Source organism: Lynx rufus, unplaced genomic scaffold, assembly GCF_022079265.1.
Source record: "Lynx rufus isolate CCGP_SWC_20201006 ecotype Redwood Valley unplaced genomic scaffold, mLynRuf1.p SCAF_7, whole genome shotgun sequence".
In the NCBI taxonomy this organism is placed as follows: Eukaryota; Metazoa; Chordata; class Mammalia; order Carnivora; family Felidae; genus Lynx; species Lynx rufus.
In genome coordinates this window covers 10,932,627-10,955,589 of record NW_025814889.1, presented here as the reverse complement: position 1 = coordinate 10,955,589, position 22,963 = coordinate 10,932,627, and the positions used below count along the sequence as shown (strand labels likewise).

The following is a 22,963-nucleotide window of genomic DNA, read 5'->3' as shown; positions in this document are numbered from 1 at the left end:
CTTGGTTACCATTTCTGTAGCGCTGCTGGACATTCGTATTGCTGGCATACTTCTCGAACCCTTTCTCTTATCTGAAAGGGGGCTTAGGAATATCTTTCTGTGAAGATCAAATCACACAAAGGAAATAATTTGTTTTCTTCATTTGTCCCTCCTTTTTGTGAGGCACATGTGAAAATTCATTTTAACTTTGTCAACTCGTATACCCCATTTGACCTTTTTAGAACATGTAGGCATAAATTAAACCACAGCCTACCTAAGAAACTCCTGAGCTTTGAAAAATAAATTCATTTCAGCAGTCCTAAATTCTGTCAAGCAAAGTAAGACTATGTGTTTATTTTGTAGAAGGAATATTTTTGCTTTAAAGTAGATAAATTATATACTGTAGAACCCAAATAACTATACAAAATGAAGAGTGGAAGTTCTTATTTCTTAAAATGTGAAAGTCTGTTTAATTTTTAAGGAAACGTTTTTATTGAACTTTATTAAAAAATATTAGCAAGCATGAAATGAGAGCTCAGAGTACTTGGTTTTTAAGTAAATTTTCAACTCATAAACTTTATTTGGAATTTTGGAAAATGTTCAGTTTCAGGAACATTATTTGAAGAAACATCACTGGTATTTTGTGGTCTGAAAAAGAAAGTTATTTTGTTCTGATTTTTATTTCTTTATTTAACTTTTGGGTGTTAGCCCTTCTGGTGCAACGGTTTTTCTAGAAATGTGAAATGTTTTGCCTTATAGGAATCTTTAATTTCTAAGTCAAAGATCTCTTTGTGTACCAGATTTGTGCTCAGAAATAACTTTCTTCTGTAGTCATTAGGAAAATAAAAATTTGCACCAATTAAATGAGTAGTTAAAAACAAAGAGGATAATGCTATTCATCATTTCTTTCTTTCTAGTTTTAAATATTTATGAAATAGAGTAATGAATTGAAATAAAATATTTTGATCATTAAAACAAGTTTTAATGTAATAGGAGCATTGTATTATGGTTTAAAGAGCTTTTTTTGATTGCTTTAAACAAATATACATTATATTATAGCTTAATACTTGTAAACAACCCATTTCTTTCCAGTATTTTAATATTTATAAGGAGTCATCATTTATTTTATATATTGTTTATCAATTGATACTTAAAGTAACTCGGGATTATGTGTGTATATATGCGTGTGTGTATTTCAGTTTCAGCTACAATTATGAAGTAGCTTCAAGATACAAAGTAAATCACCTTCATTCTATTTTTATATTCCAAGAAATCTCATTCGAGTGACTTTAGTCTTTTTGTCATTTAATTTGCCATAAAGTAGTGACTCTCTTTTAAAAATGTTTTAAAAGCTTTACGGGAAAGGCAATGGTGAAGTGGCATCAGAAAACTGGCCTCTTGTGCTCTCTGTATTTTATACTGTCTCTTTGGTCTTCTTTTTAAGTACATAATACTTGGAACACTTTTGTCTCAGGCCAGTTAGTCTTATAAATGAATAGAAACCTATATTTTTCACATTTTTGATCAAATCATTATGAAATTTCTTACACAATGTTTTATGTTGTTTCATTAGTGTGGTAAATACCATCACCATTAATCTCGTCGTTACTGAATTATGAAGGACAATTCAAATGTTATTATTAGGAACCCAGTAAGGGGAGAAAATGGCCACCCTGTTTTCTCTCTGAATATGTTAATGTAGTGACAGATCGAAGCATCTTAGAATTGCAGCTTGTGGTTTCATAGCGATCAAGAAAGTGTCTGCATGCTTTGCCTTTAGTGTTTTGTAAAACAGTAATATGTCACTCTTTCTACGTTTGCATGTATTTATACACATTTACAAACCAGTTTGTAAAGCCCCTGAGGAAAAACCAGCCAGCTGAATAAGTAAGAGCATTGTAATATTTGGAATCTGTAACTTATCTTGAGAGACTCAGATTTGTTGCCTCTCTTTACCCTTACCATCTCAAATAAGGCATCTTATTTGACACTAGGAACAGAATGACTTAAAATTTAGCTGTGATTCTTGAAGCCTAATAGGTATTTTGCATTTCACTGAGATAGTACTCAACATTGCCCATATTTCTTTACTTTAATAAAGATATAAAGTAATTATGGTAATAACAGCTAAAATATATTGAATTCCTACTATGTTTCCAATATTGTTCTTTTATATGTTCTTTAAAATTGTTCTTTAAAATTATGTGTTAATTTATGTAGCTGTGTCTTTATTGATTTATACTGATGGGTTAAATTTTATTTAGAGTATTTGTCCCTCTGATGTCTATTTACTAACCAGATTTCACAGTTGTCGTGTTGAGGGAAGATTGGAAAATTGTGTCAAACCATCGTTTTGGAGATTATTCTCATAGTTGTGGTCTTTGTAGAATTTGACATCTCTGTCTCTGCTGTCCTAGTAATTTGGCGTACTTCTGTGTACAGAGTCTGTTTTAGTTCAGCTTTTCTCTACCATTAGTTCTTTTAGCATTGGATTTGGAAATGCGGGTGCAACAGGATGCTTTCCTCATGAATAGGGCTGAAAATTAAAAATTTCGTTATGAATTACTGTGACATCTTAGTAATTATGCTGCTTATTAGGAAGAGTAATATATTATGAAGTTTTTGTTTCACATTAGATACATGTTAAGAGTCTGGCAGAAAATTCACTTGGAGCTGAACTTTTTCATTAAATTACTTTTTGTGTACCTTCCTGAGTTGTAAAACAAAAATTAAAAGGTTTATTGGAGGGAACATGGCCATTTTATTTTCACTTTGTTTCTGTTGTTTTTGTTAGTGGACGTAAGAGACAATTGGGGCAAGTCCCATCTGATAGAGACATTCCTGGTGCAGACTACTGCACAGGCCCAAGGATAGTGTGCAGAAGCATTCACGGGTTTCACTTTCTACTTGGTGGTTGTCAGTCTCATTCTGCTAAGAAGGTGATTTTTTTTAATTGAACTTGTGGTTTTATTTTGCTGCGATTTTAGTTTCAGAATGTCCAGTAAGTAATGAGGGCAACTGTTCTGAACTTTGTTATTTTGGCACATTATTAACAGGTATTATTTATGGAGAACCTGGTGTGTGCCAGGCCCTGTACTGCACACTCAGAGGTAGTACTACCTCAAAGGTAGTGTGGAAATCCTCCTTGTATAGTTGAGAGAAAGAGCTGTGAACCCCATCTGTCCGACTACAGAAATCCGTGTTCTCTGCAGCATTGCCTGGCAAGTGCTTATTTCATGAAAGCACTGACCGTAATGTGGAACTGAAAGGAAGTTTGGGGAAGAGGCAGAAAAAAAGATAGCACAGAATTCATAGTTGTGGATAAAGGGAAAAGCAGGACCATGATCAAACCATGGACAGTAGAATTTAGCAATTAACAGTCCACAACCTGCAGTTTTTAAAGGAGATGTGGTTGAGAGGATATGGAGATCCTTTTTTTTTTCTTTTTTCTTTTGGTGTGTAGTTGACGTGAGGAAGTAGTTTTTAAAAGGCTGCGTTCAGGGTCAGAAGAACAAAGGATAATCCCACTGCTTGTGGAGAGATTTGGGAGGAAAATAGCTGTTCACTTTCATTTTTATCAAGTGGGAAGATTTCAGGGCACCTGGGTGGCTCATTTGGTTAAGCACCAGACTCTTGATTTTGGCTCAGGTCATGATCTCACAGTTTATGAGTTTGAGCCCTACATCAGGCTCTGAGCTGACACCATGGAGTCGGCTTCAGATTCTCTCTCTCTGCCCCTCCACTGCTCGCTCTCTCTCAAAAATAAACATTAAAAAAAAAAGAGAGAGAGAAAGCAAGGAAGATTTCAACCAGGAAGGGTAAGTTGAAAATTGGGTAAAATCAGATAGTGTCCAAAGGGATAACTTATCTACTTTAAATGAGTCCCAGTCTTTAGGCAAAAATAAATTACATACTCGAGGACTGAAAGAACTTCTGTATGTAATTGTAGAGCAGTTGTCGTTAAATTTAGAAAGTTTTTCAGAATGAGGCAGTAGTCAAAAGATTCATAAATGAGCAAATGATTTCCTTTTTCAAAGAGCAAGGAAAAGTTCATTCTGAAAACTATATAATCCAGGAACCTTGATGTCAACTTTCAGCATAATTCTAGATTGAATTTTTTTTTTTTTAATTTTTTTTTTCAACGTTTATTTATTTTTGGGACAGAGAGAGACAGAGCATGAACGGGGGAGGGTCAGAGAGAGAGGGAGACACAGAATCGGAAACAGGCTCCAGGCTCTGAGCCATCAGCCCAGAGCCCGACACGGGGCTCGAACTCACGGACCGCGAGATCGTGACCTGGCTGAAGTCGGACGCTTAACCGACTGCGCCACCCAGGCGCCCCTAGATTGAATTTTAAAACAGATGATTTTAGTCATTAGGAAAATGAAAATTAAAACCTAGGGTGAAAAATACCACTATATATATACTCACCAGAATGGATAAAATTAAAAAGAGATAGATAGGTGGATAGATAGACCGACCGACGGACCATACCAAATGCTGGCAAGGGTGTGACACAACCGGAACTTTCATACACTTTTAGTGGAATATAAAATGGCATACCTACTTTGGAACACATTTTTATAGTTACTTAAAAAGTAAAACACACCACGGGGTACCTGGCTGTCTCAGTTGGCAGAGTGTGCAACTCTTGACCCTCGGGGTCATGAATTCGTGCCCCATGTTGGGTGTAGAGTTAATTTTTAAAAAATTAAAAAGTAAAACACACCAGGTATTCCCAGCTTTTCATTCCTAGCATTTCACATTTAAGAAAAATGCAGACATATGTCTACACAAACATTTGTTAAATATATTTGTAATAACCCCAAATAGAAATCCCAAATGCTGTCAACAAGTGAGTGGATAAACAAATTGTGGTGTATAAGACAAGGAAATGCAGCTCTACAATAAAGAAGAACAAACTTAATACATACAGCAGCATGAATGCATCTGAAAGTTGTTGCGCAAAGTAAAAGAACCTAGACAAAATGTGTGTTGTATGATTCAACTTACGCAAACCTTTAGAAAGTACAAGCTATTCAGTAGTGACAGAAATCAAGTTGGCAGTTGCCTGGGGGTGAGGTAGAGAAAAGAGATGGGTTACAGAGGGACAAAAGGAGCCTTTGGAGGTAATGGACATGCTCATTACCTTGATTGCAGTGAGGTTTTCTTGATTGTATGTGTATGTGTGTGTGTTTTTTTTTTTTCTTTAAAAGATGGTTTTGAGCTCCTAAAATAGAACGGGATAGTTGCAGGGAGTCTGTACTCAACCACTCAGCACATTATGTCAGACTAAGCTCATCAGGGAGAACAAGTGAGGTCTGCTAGGCTGGTAGCCAAATGGACTACCATTTTTTTTTTTTTATGTTTGTTTATATTTTTGAGAGAGAGATAGAAAGCACGAGTAGGGGAGGGGCTGTGGGGGGCTGCGGACAGAGGGTCTGAAGTGGGCTCCATGTTGACAGCAGAGAGCCCGACGCGGGGCTCAAACTCATGACCTGAGCCAAACCGACTGAGCCACCCAGGCACCCTGCCAAATGGACTACCTTAAATATATTTTTATTTTGCTAAACGAGACACTTAGTTATCTACTGTGGTAAAGATGAAGGGTAGTTAGTTGGGTTTGTAGATGTTTTGTACCCACACTTAACTACTCTTCACCTTAGTGTATCTGGCCAACTGCACGTAGTGTTCTGGGTATTACGTTTTAAGAGGAATATTGACTGACTGAAGAGCGTCATATAAAAGAGAATACCAGAAGAAGACATCTGAGATAATAACAAAGAATCAGATTGTCAAATCAGATTCAAATGAATCAGAATTTTTATACAGTGTTAAGCTTTACTAATAATTTCAAGGTTGCAAGCATCAAAAGGGCGTAGGTCGCATAGGTCAAGCAGAGAGAGGTCTGGGATCCTGAGCACAGCTACCTATGCCCTTTCTTTCCTCATGAGGCATGCTGTTGATCCAAAGTATTAGAGGAGGTCTCTTAACTGAGTTGTGCATGTTACACACAGCAGAGAGAATTCAGGTTGTGAAATGTTTCTGTCTTGTACTCAGATAGTTACATAGCTTACTCATCCATTTCCAGGGAACCATGGCCCTTAAATTCATAGATTTCTATCTAAGTTTGTTTACCTTGCACAATCCAAACCAGGGATATCCTGCTAAAAACAAAAGCATCTCACGGATAAGGACTCTCTCTCATAACAGAGAAATATGTCTCACAGGGCAGTTGCTTAACTCTTCCTCTGTTCTAACATTGCATTCTATCTTTAGAAATAAGGTCTGTCAATACTAAAGGTGGAATAGATTTGTTCTGTATTGTACAGGAGGCCAGCACTGGTTCCAGAGGATAGAAATGAAAAGGATGCAAGTTACAGCTTGCTATATAAAAGCCTTTTTTGACAATGACCCATAAATAATAGGGTCTGTGTGATGGAAATTGATACCCTGTTGCTAGATGTATGCCTCCAAACATAGTGCAGGAAAAGAGAGGCTTCTCCTTTTCTTGAGGTTGAACTTGATGGTCTTCCATTTCCTAACCAACCCTATTGGGTTTGTCTCTAGTAGTTTAAGACTATTGTCTGTTTATGTTCTTAGATGATACTGTCTTTATTTAGATTTATTTGAAATCTTTTTTTCTTCTTTTGATTTTCTCAAGCCATTTGTGATTTCTTTTGTTATTTTTTCTCAGTTTAAGATCCTTAATGTACCCATGTCTTCCCAACTTGCTGCAAATCACTGGAACCAGCAACAGGCAGAACAAGAAGAGAGGATGAGAATGAAAAAGCTCACACTAGATATCAATGAACGGCAAGAACAAGAAGATTATCAAGGTATACAGTCACTTACAGGACAGAAGTAGAAAATGTTTATGCCTCTTGGGCTTTTTAAATATAGAATATCAGAGTTCTTATCTCCCCCTTTTCATGTCATCTTTGTAAATGTTTAGCCTGAGAAGTTGATTGTTTTTTATATTCCTTCCTATCTTCATTTTTCTCACTTACTTGCAAAATAACAATATAATTTTCATCATACCTTGCTAACTCCATTATTCAGTTAGATCCCATACTGTTAGAGCTATGTTTGCAGGTGAGATGAGGATCAGTTTTTAATTGCGTCATGTTGCCAGTCATCTGTGAGCAAATTAAATCAATACATAGTTATTATCTTATTTTGTCTGTTTGGGAGTCCTGTCTCAAGGGCCCCGTGCTTCTTCAGATTCGAGAGTATACTCAAATTAAGATTCCAGTTTTGGGGCGTCTGGTGGCTCAGTCTGTTGAGCGTCCAACTTCGGCTCAGGTCATGGTCTCACAGCTCGTGAGTTCGAGCCCTGCGTCGGGCTCTGTGCTGACAGCTTGGAACCTGGAGCCTGCTTCGGATTCTGTGTCTCCCTTCTCTCTCTGTCCCTAACCCACTCGCATTCTGTCTCTCTCTCAAAAATAAAATAAACATAAAAAAAAATTAAGATTCCAGTTTTATGCAGATAAACCGAACACTCTTGGATTAACTGGAACCTTATGTGCACAGAGTCCATGAACACTTCATAAACCAGCCTCTTGGCATTTCTGTGACACCTAAATTTTAGAGTCATAATATGTCTGTTGATATAGCACTGTACTGACACACTACTTTCTATGCAAGAGGTTGTTGCATAAATAAATATTTGGTTTTCTGTCCTTGAGTCTGTCTTCTAGAATCTCTTCTGGTTGATACCCCACATTTTTAATAATAAGTAAGCTAGTACTCGGTGTAAAGGGCTTAACTGTGAGCTGGACACTGTCTTATGTATCGCAGTTCTAGGAGATAAGTGCTTATTCTCATCCCCATTTGACATTTAGGGACATTTAGGGAAACTGAACTGGAAGACCCATGGCTAGTAAGTGGCAGAACCGAGATTTGTTCCAATAGTGTCTTGTCTGGCTCCAGACAATATGCTTATAGCTATTGAACTAGACTGCTTTTCATACTGTTTTACAGCCTCACAAGATACTTCCGTCGTGGCCAAATTGACAGGATGGGGGACATTGGATATTAAATGATGTTAAAGAGCATGTCTCCTCTCTTGATGTGCTCTTTCAGAATTTCTTAATCATTGTAGACTGTGTAATGGTGATTTTTGTTTACTCCCCTACCTAACAACTAGTAAACGTGATCTCCCTAGGGTTTTATTTGCTTCATGGAGGGGAGTGCATTTACCAGAGTTAGCCACCTTTTCTGTTTTGCTCCTGCTTACAGAAATGCTGCAGTCTCTTGCCCAGCGCCCAGCCCCAGCAAACACCAATCGGGAGCGGCGGCCTCGTTACCAACATCCAAAGGGAGCACCTAATGCGGATCTAATCTTTAAGACTGGTGGGAGGTAGGACAGTCCGTCTCTCTTTCTTCTGTAGCTGTTTGTTTTTCATGATGTCCACATGAATAGATTGTTCTGGATTACACCTAATGATAAAGGCCTGATTACTAGCAAAATAGAAAAGTCTTTGAGTTGTAAGTATTTGAGAAAAAAAACCTATTTATAGAATAATTACAGGGTTTTTTTCTTTTTTCTTTTCTTTTTTTAATTTCAGCCACAGTGATCTTGGCTTTCACCCTCTCTGTGTGGACTTCTTTGGATTTTTAAATTTTCTCTTTTGCATTCATAGAGACGACTAGTTATAGATGAATTTGAGAGAAATCACAGGCTTTTGTGTTAGAATTTCTCAGGTCAGTGTTAAGTAATCCATGTTTACAAAAACTCAACCTGTTTCCTAGACTTTCAAGCTTGCAGGTTGAGTTTGTTTTGAGGTATTTTGTTTGTTTGTTTTTAATTGTAAAATGTCCTCCTGGGATCTATGCCAGTTTTACTTTTTTTTTTTTTTTTAAAGTAGGCTCTGCGCTCAGCACAGAGCGCAATGGAGAGCTTGAACTCGTGAGCCTGCTATTTGAGTTGGATGCTTAACCAACTTAGCCATGCAAGTGTGCCCCCAACCATGCTAGTTTTTCTTAAACTTGAGTTGCTTAAAGTGAAATAGTTAAAACTCTAGAAGGAATTTTACATAGATGTTTCCTAATAAGATCTTATTCGTCTTTTAAGGGAGAAAATTATTTAAAGTTTTTCTGAGATCTGATCTAAAGACCCATACCATCAACTCAGTTTTCTGTCTTGTGGTCGAGTTATGATCAAAGGTGTCATTGACTTTGCTGCTGTTACTGATCTCCTTCGGGGTATTAGTGTTTAGCTAAGGACGTACATCAGCCCCAAGACGTCACCTTGCTGTTAGGGGCAGGCAGGTTAGGTGTGGAAGGGATTGTGCTCTGAGCAGGAGCAGAAGAGTTCATTATTGTGTAGAGGCAATGCTGGGGAAATGGCACAGGTCTCTTTTACTTGCTCTGTGTTTGTTCCCAGTAACATTTTTCTTTTTCTTTTTCTTTTTTTTTTTTAATTTTTTTTACATTTATTTATTTTTGAGAGACAGAGAGAAATAGAGCACAAGTAAGGGAGGGGCAGAGAGAGAAGGAGACACAGAATCCCATGCAGGCTCCAGGCTCTGAGCTGACAGCACAGAGCCTGATATGGGGCTCAAACTCACAAACCGTGAGATCATGACCTGAGCTGAAGTCGGGCACTTAACCGACTGAGCCACCCAGGCACCCCATCACATTTTTCTTTGAACTATATGCTTGGACAGCTCTAATCAAATTGTTGGTTAGAACATTGGTTTCTCATGACAGTTTAGGGGTCTGTTTTTTAACATCTATGGAGTGTAATGTTTTTAGAAATCCAAGTTAGAACTGATGTACAAATCCATCTAATTAGGCATAATAAGATACTAGGTTATTTTTATTATCCAAGCTTCATTAAAGTCTTTTAATAAAATCTTTTATTAGTACTAAAATGTGGAAGCCAGCTATTTTAAGAGGCCATGCAAATTTTAGTTTTCAGCTTTTATATTTTCTTACATACCTTTAAATATATTTCAGTGTTCTTGATATACCCGTTTCTCTTCTTGTCTCATGATTGGTGAACAGAGCTATTAGAATATTTTATCTTGAGTGGTGCCTGGGTGGCTCAGTCGTTTTAGTGTCCAACTCTTGATTTCAGCTCAGGTCATGATCTCACAGGTCATGGGGTTGAGCCCGCATTGGGCCCTGTGCTGACAACATGGAGCCTACTTGGGATTCTCTCTCCCTCTCCCTCTCCCCCTCTCTCTCTGCCCCTCTCCCACCCATACTCTCTTTCTCTCTCAAAAATAAATAAACTTTTAAAAAAGCAAAAAAAGAACTTTAAAAAGAGGAATATTTTATCTTGATGTTTTCCGTCAATTTCACCTGTTTATATTACAGCTTAACATCTCTGAACAGCATTATTTCTGTTAAAACCTAATCCCTTCTTGAGTCACATAATGCAAGTACAGTGTCTTTTCCTAATTTTGAAATGTTTGGGTAGATTTATAGAATCAGTAACTATGACATTTGGTACATAATGAGTATTTCTGGTATGATTTGCTCCCCTCAGCATCTGCCATGGGTTCAGTCCTCCTGCACTATGACAAATTAAAAAGTACGAAAAGATAAAGTCTTTACCCTCAAGTCTAGTGGGAAGACTAAGTATGGGTATTTGAAAGAGCTAATTCTGTCCAAGTCATACATTTATTTTAAAAAGCCATTGAGAGTTTAAGTCCCAGGCATTTCCTAAGCAGTTGGGGGAAAAATATGGGAAAGCAGATGTGTGAACTTACATATGCTAAAAGATAAACATAAAGCTATACCTTTCTTAGTTTGCTGCCAGTTATTCAGTTGTTTTTCCTCATTCTCTTTAACTTTTTGTTTTTCCTTCCCTCCCTCCAGCCCCTAGTTAACCAAACTTGGAAGAATTGGCCCTGTTTGCTCTTTCTTCCTCCCCTCTCACTGGTGTGGCTGACTGTGGTCTTCTGCCCTCCCCCACTCCCAGCTGCCTCCCTGTGCTTCACTTCTGTCGCTTGCAGGCTGCCTCAGCAGTGCTTAGCATGTGGCCCCTCTTTATCTTGACATACGCTGTCTTCCCTGGACTTCTGTGGCTCTCGTGTCTTCTGGTCTTTCTCCTCCCTCCTTGACTCCTCCTCCTGTCTCCTGACTCCTCTATGGGCTTGCCTCTGCCTGGAGACGCTCTGTCCCTCTGGGTCCGTCCAAGCCCTCCTGTCCTACTCTTGTGCACTCTCCACAGGAGGCATCCTTCCCTCCTGTGGCCCAGTTCCTTTTCAGAGCTCCTGGTTAGGTCTCACAGTTTAGATTCTGATTGCGTGTCCAGCTGTCTTCTAAACAACCGTCTAGAAGGTGTGTCCCTTGCTCCTATGCCACTCTCCTCCTCTGTTCTCTGGCTCATCGAGTGGAGGCACTGCTGAGTCAGTTATCCAAACTGGAAGTGTAGGTTTTGGTTTGGACTCTTCGATCCCTCAGGTTCCATGTCTAGTTAATTGACAAATACTTTGATTCTACTACTGAGTGGTTCTCACCCTTGCCTGTTTGATTCTGTCTCTGCTGCTGAGACCCGAGATCAAGCTGCCATCACCTCTCATCGCATTGCTGCCCGCAGCTCCCACATCTGCTTCTCAGTCTCCAGTGTCAACCCTTCCAGTTCATTCTCTGTGCTGTCCCCACATTGTTCTTTCTAAAATGAAGTCTGTTTGAGGAGGTGAACTCTTGTGCTTAAAATCCTCAGTGGCTCCTCGTGGCTTGTAGCGTATAAAGTCCAAACTCCTCAACTTGGTTACCATGGCCCTGCATGGTGAGGGTGTACTTACCTTATTGGCTTTATCTCTTTCTCTTCCTTCCTCTACTCCCAACCAAGCTGGCCTTTCTGTCTTTCTGGTTAGGTTCTTTTTTTTACCTCCCTTGTTTGGAACTTTTTCACGCTTTCCTCTGGATATCTCCTGTTCTTCCTTCAGGTCTTACCTTGATATTCTCAGATCTGACGTAGGTTGGTACATATATGCTGCCTTTGCTCGCTGTATTTCTACAGACCTTATCCTGTGTAATCGCCTGCCAACTTTTCTTTATCCCCTGTGAGACTGAGAACTGAGGCAGAAATGAAGCCGCGTCTTGTTTTCTAGTATGGCTCTTCTTTCACTCTTGTGCCTGCCATACGGTAGATGTTCAGTTAATATTTGTTAAGTGGACAAAGGGACTTTTAAAAATCTGTATTTGGTCATTTAATAAACTTTTTCCTTAAGCTCTGTTCCCTAGAAGCTCTTTTTTCCTCATTTCCTGATTTTGTGAAAGTCCCATTTCTTGAGCTACCATCTCTTCCTGTCTTAAATCTCTTCTTAAAATAATAACTCAAAAAAAAATGCTGACTTGTCCATCATTCTTAAAAATGGCTCTCTGTAAAGTTTTAAGGTACTTTTCAAAGCCAGTGCTCTCGAAATAGAGGTGTGAGTGAACCTGGTAGAGGAACAAGCAGTCACGTAAACAGGAGTTTTTGAGCACCAAATGTTCTTGGCCATTTTTTTAAATTTAAGTGTTTTTTTTTTTTTTTTTTAATTTTTTTTTCAACGTTTATTTATTTGTGGGACAGAGAGAGACAGAGCATGAACGGGGGAGGGGCAGACAGAGAGGGAGACACAGAATCGGAAACAGGCTCCAGGCTCTGAGCCATCAGCCCAGAGCCTGACGCGGGGCTCGAACTCACGGACCGCGAGATCGTGACCTGGCTGAAGTCGGACGCTCAACCGACTGCGCCACCCAGGCGCCCCTAAATTTAAGTTTTAAGTGAAGAAATGTAGTGATTTGAAAGAACATAACTGGTGGGGTGGAGTTTCCTGGTGGTTTGGCACCTCTTTATTTTTTTTCTATTTTAATGCCGGGCCAGACAGTGGAAAGATGTGTATCTAGAGCGGTGGTTCATCCGATCCCTTAGGGAGAAAATACCGCGAGGTGAGTTCCTAAACAGAGGAGGGAAGAGAAAACTTGTCAGGTCTGAGAAAGTGTTTTCAATTTGACTTTTAACTTGGCTACAGCTTATTTCAAAAATTAGTTACTAACATTGTTCATGTTCTATGGCAAATGAGGGGAAATTCATTTGGAAACTGTTTATTAAAGCAGTTAAAGTTCCTTACCCAGGGATTTTGATAGGTTCCCAGACATGAAATATAATGATTTGAAATTTTTCTAATCACAAGGTGGTCCTTAAAATAGGCTGTACATTAAAATAGTGGCTGTTCTCACTGGGCAGTGATGCCCTAATAAAGTATAGGCCTTTGTTTATAATGTGTTAAAATGGCAATAGCACTCTAAATAAAACAATTAACCAGTGTAGAACAAGGTTGTTTTCCACTCTGCTGGTGTTGAAAAAACTGAAACTTTACATCTCTGGCAAGTGTTAGTGCTGATATGGTTGATATGCTAAAATTCATATGAATTAAACCAGTGCTCCTTAAACTTTATTATTTTTTTTTATTTCAGTTACTTAGGTAACCTCTATACCCCATGTGGGGCTCGAACTCAAGACCCCAAGATCAGGAGTTACACACTCCTCCGACTAAGCCAGCCAGGCACCCCTTCTTAAACTTCAAAATATGTATTTTAATCATCGTGACTCTTACTAAGCTGCTGGTTCTAACTCGTTTCTAACAACATCTCCCAGGTGCTGGAATGCAGATCACACTCTGAGTACCAAGTGTGATTTATACTATCAGACTTTTCTTTAAACCCATCATAAGTAGATGCGCATTTTTTGTTAGATATTTTCTTTATGCCCTTATTATAAAGTTAAGTAATTGATACTTTTGTTGTAAAGCAGGGTCCCTTGTAGAATAAGCACATAATCCAAAGCGAATATTTTAGGTACTTTCTGAGCTCTTACATTTTTTAAGTCTCTCAAAATTATTGTTTTGCCTGTAAAGCAGTCAAATAATATTCTACACTATATACAGGGATATATTTGTCTTATCAAAGACTGGACATTTTTCCCCCTATCATTTACTATATTTATTTAAAATACTCCATTTTAGGGGTGCCTGGGCGGCTCAGTCGGTTGGGCATCTCACTCTTCATTTTGGCTCAGGTCATGATCTCATGGTTTGTAGGTTCTAGCCCCGTGTCAGGCTCTGTACTGACAGGGTGGAGTCCACTTGGGATTCTCTCTCTCCCTCTCTCTCTCTCTCTTTGCCCTTCCCCCATTCCCTCTCTCTGCTCCTCCTTCATGTGCAAAATAAATAAACTTTAAAACACTCCATTTTAGAACATTGCTTTGTCTTGACTTCAGGAAAGAGACGTTTCTTTCTCTCAGGGAATACTTGTGTTCTTGACCGTCTTCCATTCAGTTCAGTCCCGTTTTAGATACGTCCAGCCAAAGATAACACTTTTCCATACTCACATCTTACTCTTTGAAATCAGTTTCTCGCTAATGTAACTTGCCTTGTGAGAAGCAAGCTGTGTGTTTGCTAGTGCTGCCATAAGAAGTACCACCGCTGGGTGACTGTAATGATAGAACTAATGTCTCAGTCTGGAGGCGTCTGCAGGGCTGCTTCCTCCTGAGGGCTGGGAGGGACCGTCTGTTCCGGGGCCCTCCGTCAGCTTCTGGTGGCTTGCCCCAGTCTTGGCATCCCTTGGCTTTCCTTTGTCGATCCAACACCTCCCATCTTCACCCGGCGTTCTCCCTGTCCGTGTGTCTGTGTCCACTTCCCCCTCTTTAGGACACACACTGCATTGGGGGCCCGTCCTACTCCAGTGTGGCCTCATCTTTACTAATTCCCTCTGTACTGACCATTCCAAATAAGGTCGTATCCTGAGGTACTGGCGGTAGACTTCAACATGTGATTTTGTACACATTGTACAAACCATTGTACAAACCCTAAACACTCAGCACCTTACAAAGTAGTTACCGGAACATTCCAAGACCACCTCTCTGATCACCATCAGCATTGCTCTTTTTAGTGCCTGCCCCTCTGTTCCTGTTGTTTTTCAGTCCAGTAGGAGTTTGTGTGCTTTTTTTTTTTAAGTTGCATTTATTTTGAGAGAGAGAGTGTGTGAGCACAAGCAGGGGGGAGGGGCAGAGAGAGAATCCCAAGCGGTCGCCACGCTCAGCGAGGAGCCCGACGCCAGGCTCGATCTCACAACCTGCAATTAATATGTGAGCCAAAATCAAGAGTTTGTCACTCAACCAACTGAGCCACCCAGGCACCCCTTGTGTGCTGTTTAAGAAGCACTGATTTGCCTGGGAGACGGTGGTCTTTAGGGCACCTTTTCTTGCCGCAAGTTTGCCCTCAGTACTAGTTCTCTTTAACGTTGCCCTATTTGTACCTCCAGGAGACGTTGATCCAGCAGCACGTGTCATTTCATTAGGTCCTGTATCTGATGTTGTGGATAGTGGAGTCCTCCAGCAATTGAATGAGAGCAGTGGACACATCTCAGCATGTCGGTCTAGAGAGTTGCGAATCTAAACCTGGGACAGGCTGGGGCCGTGAGGCGGGAACAGCAGCCTCTGCCAACACCGGAACAAGCCGACGCTTCCAGATAAGGCGGAAAGGCCTTTTGCAATGGAAATCACGTGAGGGTTAATCTTCTCTTGAGAATAGCAGTCAAGAAATGAGATGGTTAACTTGACTACTGAGCAGTTACACCAAGAAGAGCGTCAGTGAGATGACTGAGCCAGAGAAGAAACGGTTGTGATGGTAATGGTATGGGGGAAATGAACTTGAGTTTTAAATTTGATTTGAGTTACAGTGTCTCTGAATTGAACATCCCATGTTGGAAGAAGATACATTTGGGGGCTCCAGGACTACAGTAGAAAAGTATAGAGCAAGCAGTAAAATCTTCTAGTAAAAACTTACATGCAGGACAACAAAATGATGAAAGATATCCAAATACCAGATAATCCACCAGGAAGGCTTTTGTTTAGGAATTCGTTTCAAGAGGAACAAGGGATGAGGGAGAAAAATCAGTTTTATCCATCAGAGTCAGTAATACAAAATTGCCTATTAGGGTAAAAGAAAAATGTGAAGACTTAGTATACAAAGAGCATGAGTTCAGATGGCTTACGGGAGTCTGACACCAGCCCAAGAAGGGAGAGTTGAGCCCATTGTAAGTATCATTGAAAACAGACAGCGTGCCGGTCAGCATGTCACAGAAAATGGACGAAGGACAACAAGAAGGGGATCAGAAGATTTTGTTGACCTTCATGGGTTTACAGCCTTTGTCTCTAAACAAAGTATGGAAACAGTAGAGCTTTTATTTTGCGTTTGTTTTTGTTTTGTTGTTTTTGTTTTGTTTTGTTTTCCCCCCCACTAAATAGAAATGAGGGTTCTTAGTCTGTTTCTGGCAATCTGTTAATTTATTAGGATAGTTGTCTTTCGTTTGCTTTCCGATAGGCATAGTAAATTTAGTTAAAGAGCACATCTGTATGCTACAACTTGATTACATCTTTTTTTCCTAGCTATTTTGCATTTTTTCTTTTACCATGTTTCAGTTTCTGCATGTAGAATTAAATAAGAAACAAAACTTGTAAAGTTGTAACATTTCACATGGAAATGCTGCCCGATCTTCACCAGCTTCAGAAATCTGACCTTTGCCGATGCTGCAATAAAGTGTTGTCATTTAGATTTGGCGTGGTCGCGCTTTATTTGGCTTGGGTTTTGAAGATTTATTAATGGGTAGATCCTCCGCGTCCTTCTGGAACAGTTTCAGAGTCGCTTTCTTTGGCCAGGCCGCGCTGGTGCTGCTCTCCCTGCAGCATCGTGTGTTTGCATGGTTTTCCCGGGTGCCTGAGTCAGCTCACCTTCGGGTCAGTACAAAAGGGAGCCTGTGAATAGAATTAAGCATTTTTAGAATAGGCTTGAAGCTGGTTAGGATGGAAAAGGTGGTGACACAGCCTGGCCCAGCGTGAGGCATCGTTTATGATTTTACCCGTGTGCGCGCAGTAGGATTGACAGAGCCTCTGAGCAACTCAGAAAGGAATCACAAGAACCATTGTTTTCAGTTTCTTTCCAGGTGTTCATTTCAAGGCTGCCTTAGGCAATCCACAATCTGAGAGTCAGTAGAATTTGAAAAGAAATAAACTTTTAATTAAAAAAAAAAAAAGTTTCAAAACTCCATTCTGTTAACCCATTTTTCCAACCCTCATTGCCATTTTTGTCATTGTTCTATATGCCATCACCTGTGATTCTGTGTCAGGGGAAAATGGCTTACAAGTTTTATTATTTTTCTATTCTTTCTAAGTTTGAAATTACTAGAGGGAGCCAAGGGTAATTCTAATGTATATCATACACAAGGCAGAGAATATCCAAAAATCAGCTGCAATAATTCACCTTCGATCTTTGATCTAGTGAGACTAAGGTCACTAGTAGTTGTAATGTGGTTTGGGAACCGTAAAGAAAGTGGACCAGATAGGATGGTGTGCAGCATTGGTACTTGATTGCAGCAAAGGCCGATTAGTGGTGACCAAAAGATCAGTGATATGTAAGATAGGTTCTGTGTTAACCAAGAAGCTTGCTAGATAGATAGATAGATAGATAGATAGATAGATAGATAGATGGAAAGCCTCCTGAATTTTGGGAAACATTCTGATTCTCATAACTTTGTCAGCCTTTTGGGCCTTTTCCCTCCTACGATCCACCAAAGGTAGACAGATGTTAATGAATCAGATGTCAGACTTCGATCCTTTGATTCCTTTTTGCGGACTCATGAGCCAAAAAAGGGTCTGGGCAGCCTAAAGGTTCTTTCCAGGTGAGTCCCTGTACTTTCCTGTGAGTCGCCCACACCTTACATGCTCTGGCTCTCCCTGTAGTCATTACAAACATGAGCCATGTAAACCCAACGGCCAGACAGAAGGAAGGGGCATAGGTAGTGCGCAGTAGCTTGAAGTGTTGAAAAGGAACAAGACTAGAAAACTAACAACCACGTAAGCAAGACACAGAAACACAAAGGATGAGCGAGCGTGTTGCGGACCCACAGCCAGTGGGGTAGTAGTAATCCTGAAATATGTGGAATGTCAGTACTGGACAGTCTGCAGATGGTGAATCATCCTGAAAGGTACGGTGACGTCACACCATTTAATGTGGAAAGGTCAGTCATTGGTGGTATCAGAATTTCTGTAATCAGCAGAAATAACTGTCTTTATAGGAAGGAAGTGGACCCAGAGTGGTGAGGCCAATAGCAAAGAGAGGTAGACCTCAGATTTCCTAATAACACCCATCATAGTATATAATGTCTTAAAAATACTCATAATGGGAAACCTGACATATTGTTCCAAAAACAACACACAGTCTCTTACAAAAGGCAGAGGTAAAACATCTTTCATTCCCTTCTAAAACGGTTTTAAAGTTTTTTTACCTTTATGGATGACCTTCTAGCTATCCAGTGTGTTATTTAATTGCAAATGGAAGATACCCAATTTGAATTTGCCTAAATTCACAGGAGACTGTAAGGATCTGAGTTTGAAACCAGCACAAGAGTATTGTTTACTGCATTTAGACATAACTAAATGCAGTCAGAATTCACGTGAAATGTATGTTTTCTTCTCCTGGGCTTTATTCTCCACCACTGTGGAGGGTGGGAAGCCCAAGGTCAAGGTGCCAGCACTGTCAGGTTCTGGCGAGGACTGTCAGCCTGGCTTGTAGCAGGCCACCTTCTCCCAGTGTCCTTACGTGGCCTTCTGCGCGTCCCCCGTGTCGTGCTCTCATAAGAACACCACTACACCACTCCTATCACATTAGGGCCCCAGCCTGTGACCTTATTTAACCTTAGTAACCTCCTTAGAGGCCCCCGTCCAAATAACAGTCACACTCAGGGAATTTGGGGGAGGGGGCCCGATTCACTTCATAGCATTCATTGTAAACTTGGCTGCTGACATCTCCTGAGTCATATCTGTAGCTACAGAAATGACCTGATGTACTCTGCAACCAAGTCTGTGTAAGCAGAACTGCTGGCCCCGTTTGGCACAGGCATCCGACCTTGGGCCAGTGAGCTGTGGTCAAGGGGCAGGTCCTACAGAGTCATGGGTGGTCTTGGAGGGGCCTTAGGAATTATCTGGGGGAGGGCCAGTTCCTACACAAAGTTTTCCAAAATTGGGGTTCTCTCAGATTTTAAATGTGAGGTTTCCCACACAACGGTAAGGTTATTAGCCCCAAATGTTTTATCTGTACAACGTCTCACTAAGGCATCCCTTGTACTTTGTGTACAGCTGTATCCGGGCATAACTGTCCAGCTCTCAGTCTGGTGCTCGTCCCTAGACTTGTTTTAAGTGAAAACAAAACGGGGGTGGGATCCATTTAAAACAACATTTTAAAGATACTTAGCATGCTGCAAATAAAATCACATTTTTGGCGTTCTCATTTAAGTATTTTATTCTTAATCTTTGGAAATCCAAAGGACATTCAGCCACTTTCTGGTATCTCAGATACGCTTCTTTCTAGAGGAATAACTTTAAAATTTGTTGGATTATTATTCAAATGTTTGTTTTCCTTGGAAGTGGCTCTAATTTCATAGTTTTTGAGAAAAGCATTTCAAATTTTGTTGAGTGTGTATGTGTGTGTACAAGTACTCACATTTTTATGTCATTCTGGTTCTATGAACCATTTGCTTTGTAATCTAAGAGGTAAAACTTCTTGTAATCTAAGAGGGGTTTGATGTGTTTCCTCCCCCTCCCAATCCCCCAAGAGCTGTGTGCCCTTGTATACACTTGACATTAGGAGGTGCTCGGGTCTGGAACATATTTTCAGTAGAGCCCTAAGGGCAAGAAATGCCTGCTATATCCAGAGGGGCAGTGAAGGCACCAGGCTGACCACTGGTCACTCACTCATGAGTTGTGTATGGAGCATCATCTCCGACTCTTCCTTCCTATATGATCTTAGGTAGTTATTAAGCTCTAGACCTGACTTTTCTTATCTTTAAAATGGGGTAACTTATCAGGGTTATACGAGGAAATAATAGGATAATGGACATGAGGGTCTTCACACAGTGGCTGGTGTGTAGTAAGTGCTCAATAAAGGTTAACTAGTGGTGGTAGTGGTAGTACCAGAGCTTTTGTGTGCCAGATGCAGTGTTGGATACAAAGTTGACCAACATACTCTACCCTTAACTCATAAACCCCTCAAGTGTGCAGAGAGTGCATATCAGGTTCAGACCGGGGTGTAAAATCACATGCATGACTTCTAACAAACTATACTGCCCACAAAAAGATGTGCCTGAAACACAATGGGAATGCCACCCTTCAGGTGAATGTGGCCAGTGCTAAGTCGCGTTTTCTTGCCAAATAGAAAAATAATGCCTCTGTCTCCCTGGAGAATACTGGCCACTTAAATTTAGACATAAGCCTTTTATTTTCTCATCTTTTATTTCCTGTGTCTTCCTTCCCCAACAACAGCGGGTTGGTGGTTAGTGGTTGACTTGAATGTTAAGGAAAACTACATGGTGGTCCCAGTTCATAGGACTCCAGAAGTATCGTGGAAGCTGTCGAGTCCTCCTACCATTCCCAAGCAAGGATGGGCTGTTGGGTCAAACCACCCCTAGTGTTTTCCCAAGGCGTATCATGCGTAGGAGGTCATAGCGAAGAAATTCCCAGACGCACTTTGGAAGAGGTGGGATGCTTGAAACTGGTGGTGACTTCCTCTTCCAGCAGACAGAGGGTGGGCCAGGAAAATACTTCAAAGTCATGTCGAGACTGAGGTGGGGTTTTTGGTGGGCTCCTTTGAGAGGGTGTTGACAATGAGAAGTAAAGGGGGAGAAACAGGAAGCAGTTTTGAAAAGAGTGGAGTTGTTCCTGGGTCTAACCAGTTTGACTACCCGCCTGCGTATGTAGCACAAGGGCATCTGGGTCTTGGCTTTCAAATCTGTGAGCCTACGTTTACTACGACTTCTGTGTGCACAGGGGCCATTGATGAAGCATTGAGAATATGAGGAATTGTAAGGAATGGCCCAAATGCTTCAGAAATGTATAACCTTGACCAAAGCTGCACTGAGAAGGTATACCCTTCCACGTCATCCCGGGACCATCGACCGCAGTGCCCCCTTCCGTGACCCCAGTGTGGTGGCGGGATGCTGGACAGCACTGGCTGGAAACCCGGTTCCGCCCTTATTGGGTAAGTGTCATAACCTAAGCCCCATTGAACTCATTTGTACAATAAGAATCAAATTCTGAATTTTCCAGGGTGGTTTTGAAAATTGAAGGTAAAGCATTCATTCAGCGCCTGGTGTGTGCTAAGCTGCGGTGGCAGGGATATACAAGGCAATATCCTGCTTCTAAGGAGCTTACATTCTAGGAGGGAGAGACATGTCATCAAAGCCATTAAGAAAAATGTCAAGAGTAGCCATGAGGGCAACTCTGTTGCACCGCCCAGACCACCTTGACTGAAGGCCTTGTTCTGGGAACATTACGGGCAGGGAGCCTTCAGCGGTCCCTCCTTGTGTGATGGACTCAGCCGCAGATGTTTCTGGACGCAGCCTGGAGAGGCCCGCAGGCAGAGACTGCTCAGTGCAAGAATGCAAAGGCCTGACTATCCTTGGCCTGAGTCAGGATAAGGTGAGGGCCTTTTCAACTGCAGAGCTCCCCATGAGAGTGTCATTGGGCCTGCATCACAGCCGACTTGCCCTCTACCCATCCGTCCTGCCCCCCCTTCGCACAGTGGTGGATCCCAGGAGTCCCTGGTGTAAACTCCTCATGGGGTCTGCTCTCCTGAGACCACACTGTAACCCAGGTGTTGTGCTAGCTGAGGCAGCGTAGACAGTCGGCTGCTTGAGATCAGGTCTGTAGAGAAGGGGCCCTCCCTGCAAAGACAAGGTTCGGCCCTTGGAGATGGGGGAGCACATATTCCAGATGAGGTCGGAGAAAAAGAAGAGAGCATGGTCCACTGAGGAACTAAGGGGAAAATCAGTGGGAGGCAGGGCTAGTTATTAGGATTTTAAGCCCGAGTGAGAAATTTGGATTCCCTTCTGGGTGTGATAGCACTGATTTGATCTGATTTTAATGGGTCACTGACTTCTGAGTGGAGAACAAGATCGTGGGGGCTAACGTAGTACTGGGGAGACCTGTGAGGCAGGAGTTCAGACAGGACACAGTGGGGGTGATGGTGGGGAGAAGGAACAGGGTCAGACGTATTTCCTGAGGACAGCTGAGGGGACCAGCGTGGGGGGGGGGGAATGTCTCATGGAGGAGGGAGGAGCTATTGGGTCCCTGGCCTGAGCAGCTGGGTGGTGGGATTCTGGGAAGGAGGGAGCACAGTGTCCAGGGGTATCATTCATGGGGAAAGGGAGCTGCATGGAGGTTCCTGCTTAGTCTGCTGGAATAATTTGCAGAGCTTGGCCCCATACCCAGTGTTTTTATGGGCTGCCTGAGAAAATGACCATCGCCAAATGGACCTGGTTTTTAGAGACCTTCTGGTCTGTGGGTGGGCAGGCAGAGGTCTTGGCCAGAGAGCTGAGATTATGTCTCCCTGGAAAAGGGAAAGGAGGCACCAGGAGTCTCTTCTCCAGAACTACTGCTCCACGTGAAGCTCTGAGAGCTTAGGCCCTGCCCGTCCTCTTGGGACCCCCGGGCCTGAGCCTGGGGCTTGAGGAGTGAGGGAACGCTCCCTGCAGGGCTGTGCAGGCCAGTGAGAACGGGGCCGATTGCAAACTGATCTCTCTCTGTGTTCTGTGTGACCTGGATTTTCCTTTCCTTTTAATTTGACTTTTGTTTGTTTGCTTTGCATTGTCCATGAAAGACTCAGGAGACATCACAGGCAGCCAGGCAGTGTCGTTGCACACCTGGATCAGGCCAGAGGTCTCCCAGCCACACCTGCCAATGTCCCTCTCTGAGGCCAGGGCCTCAGCAGCACAGCCTCAGGCTTCCTAAAGTTTCAGCACCAGGCACACCACACCCACCCAGGGGCCTTTGTCCCCTCCCTGCCTCTCAGCATCCCACCAGTAGGAACCAGGAGAAGGTGCCATCGGCTGACATAGCCCCAATGGGAGAAAGGCTTCTGCTTACTCAGAGCCTTGGGAGAGAGGCAGAAGGTAGGAGAGAGGATCTGTGGCTGGCAGAAGCATTTAG

The 22,963-nt window shown here is 41.6% G+C and overlaps 1 protein-coding gene across 1 annotated transcript in view; it reads left to right on the top strand.

Moving 5' to 3' along the window:
* The window catches only part of UPF2 (UPF2 regulator of nonsense mediated mRNA decay), a 111,959-nt gene extending 95,423 nt beyond the window's left edge, over positions 1–16,536 (top strand). Inside the window, exons 20-22 of the mRNA XM_047065173.1 lie at positions 6,677–6,818; positions 8,221–8,341; positions 15,247–16,536. Coding sequence (XP_046921129.1) covers positions 6,677–6,818; positions 8,221–8,341; positions 15,247–15,256 — 273 coding nt within the window. The 3' untranslated portion in view covers positions 15,257–16,536. The remainder of the gene's footprint in view (positions 1–6,676; positions 6,819–8,220; positions 8,342–15,246) is intronic.
* The last annotated feature ends 6,427 nt before the right edge of the window (positions 16,537–22,963 follow it).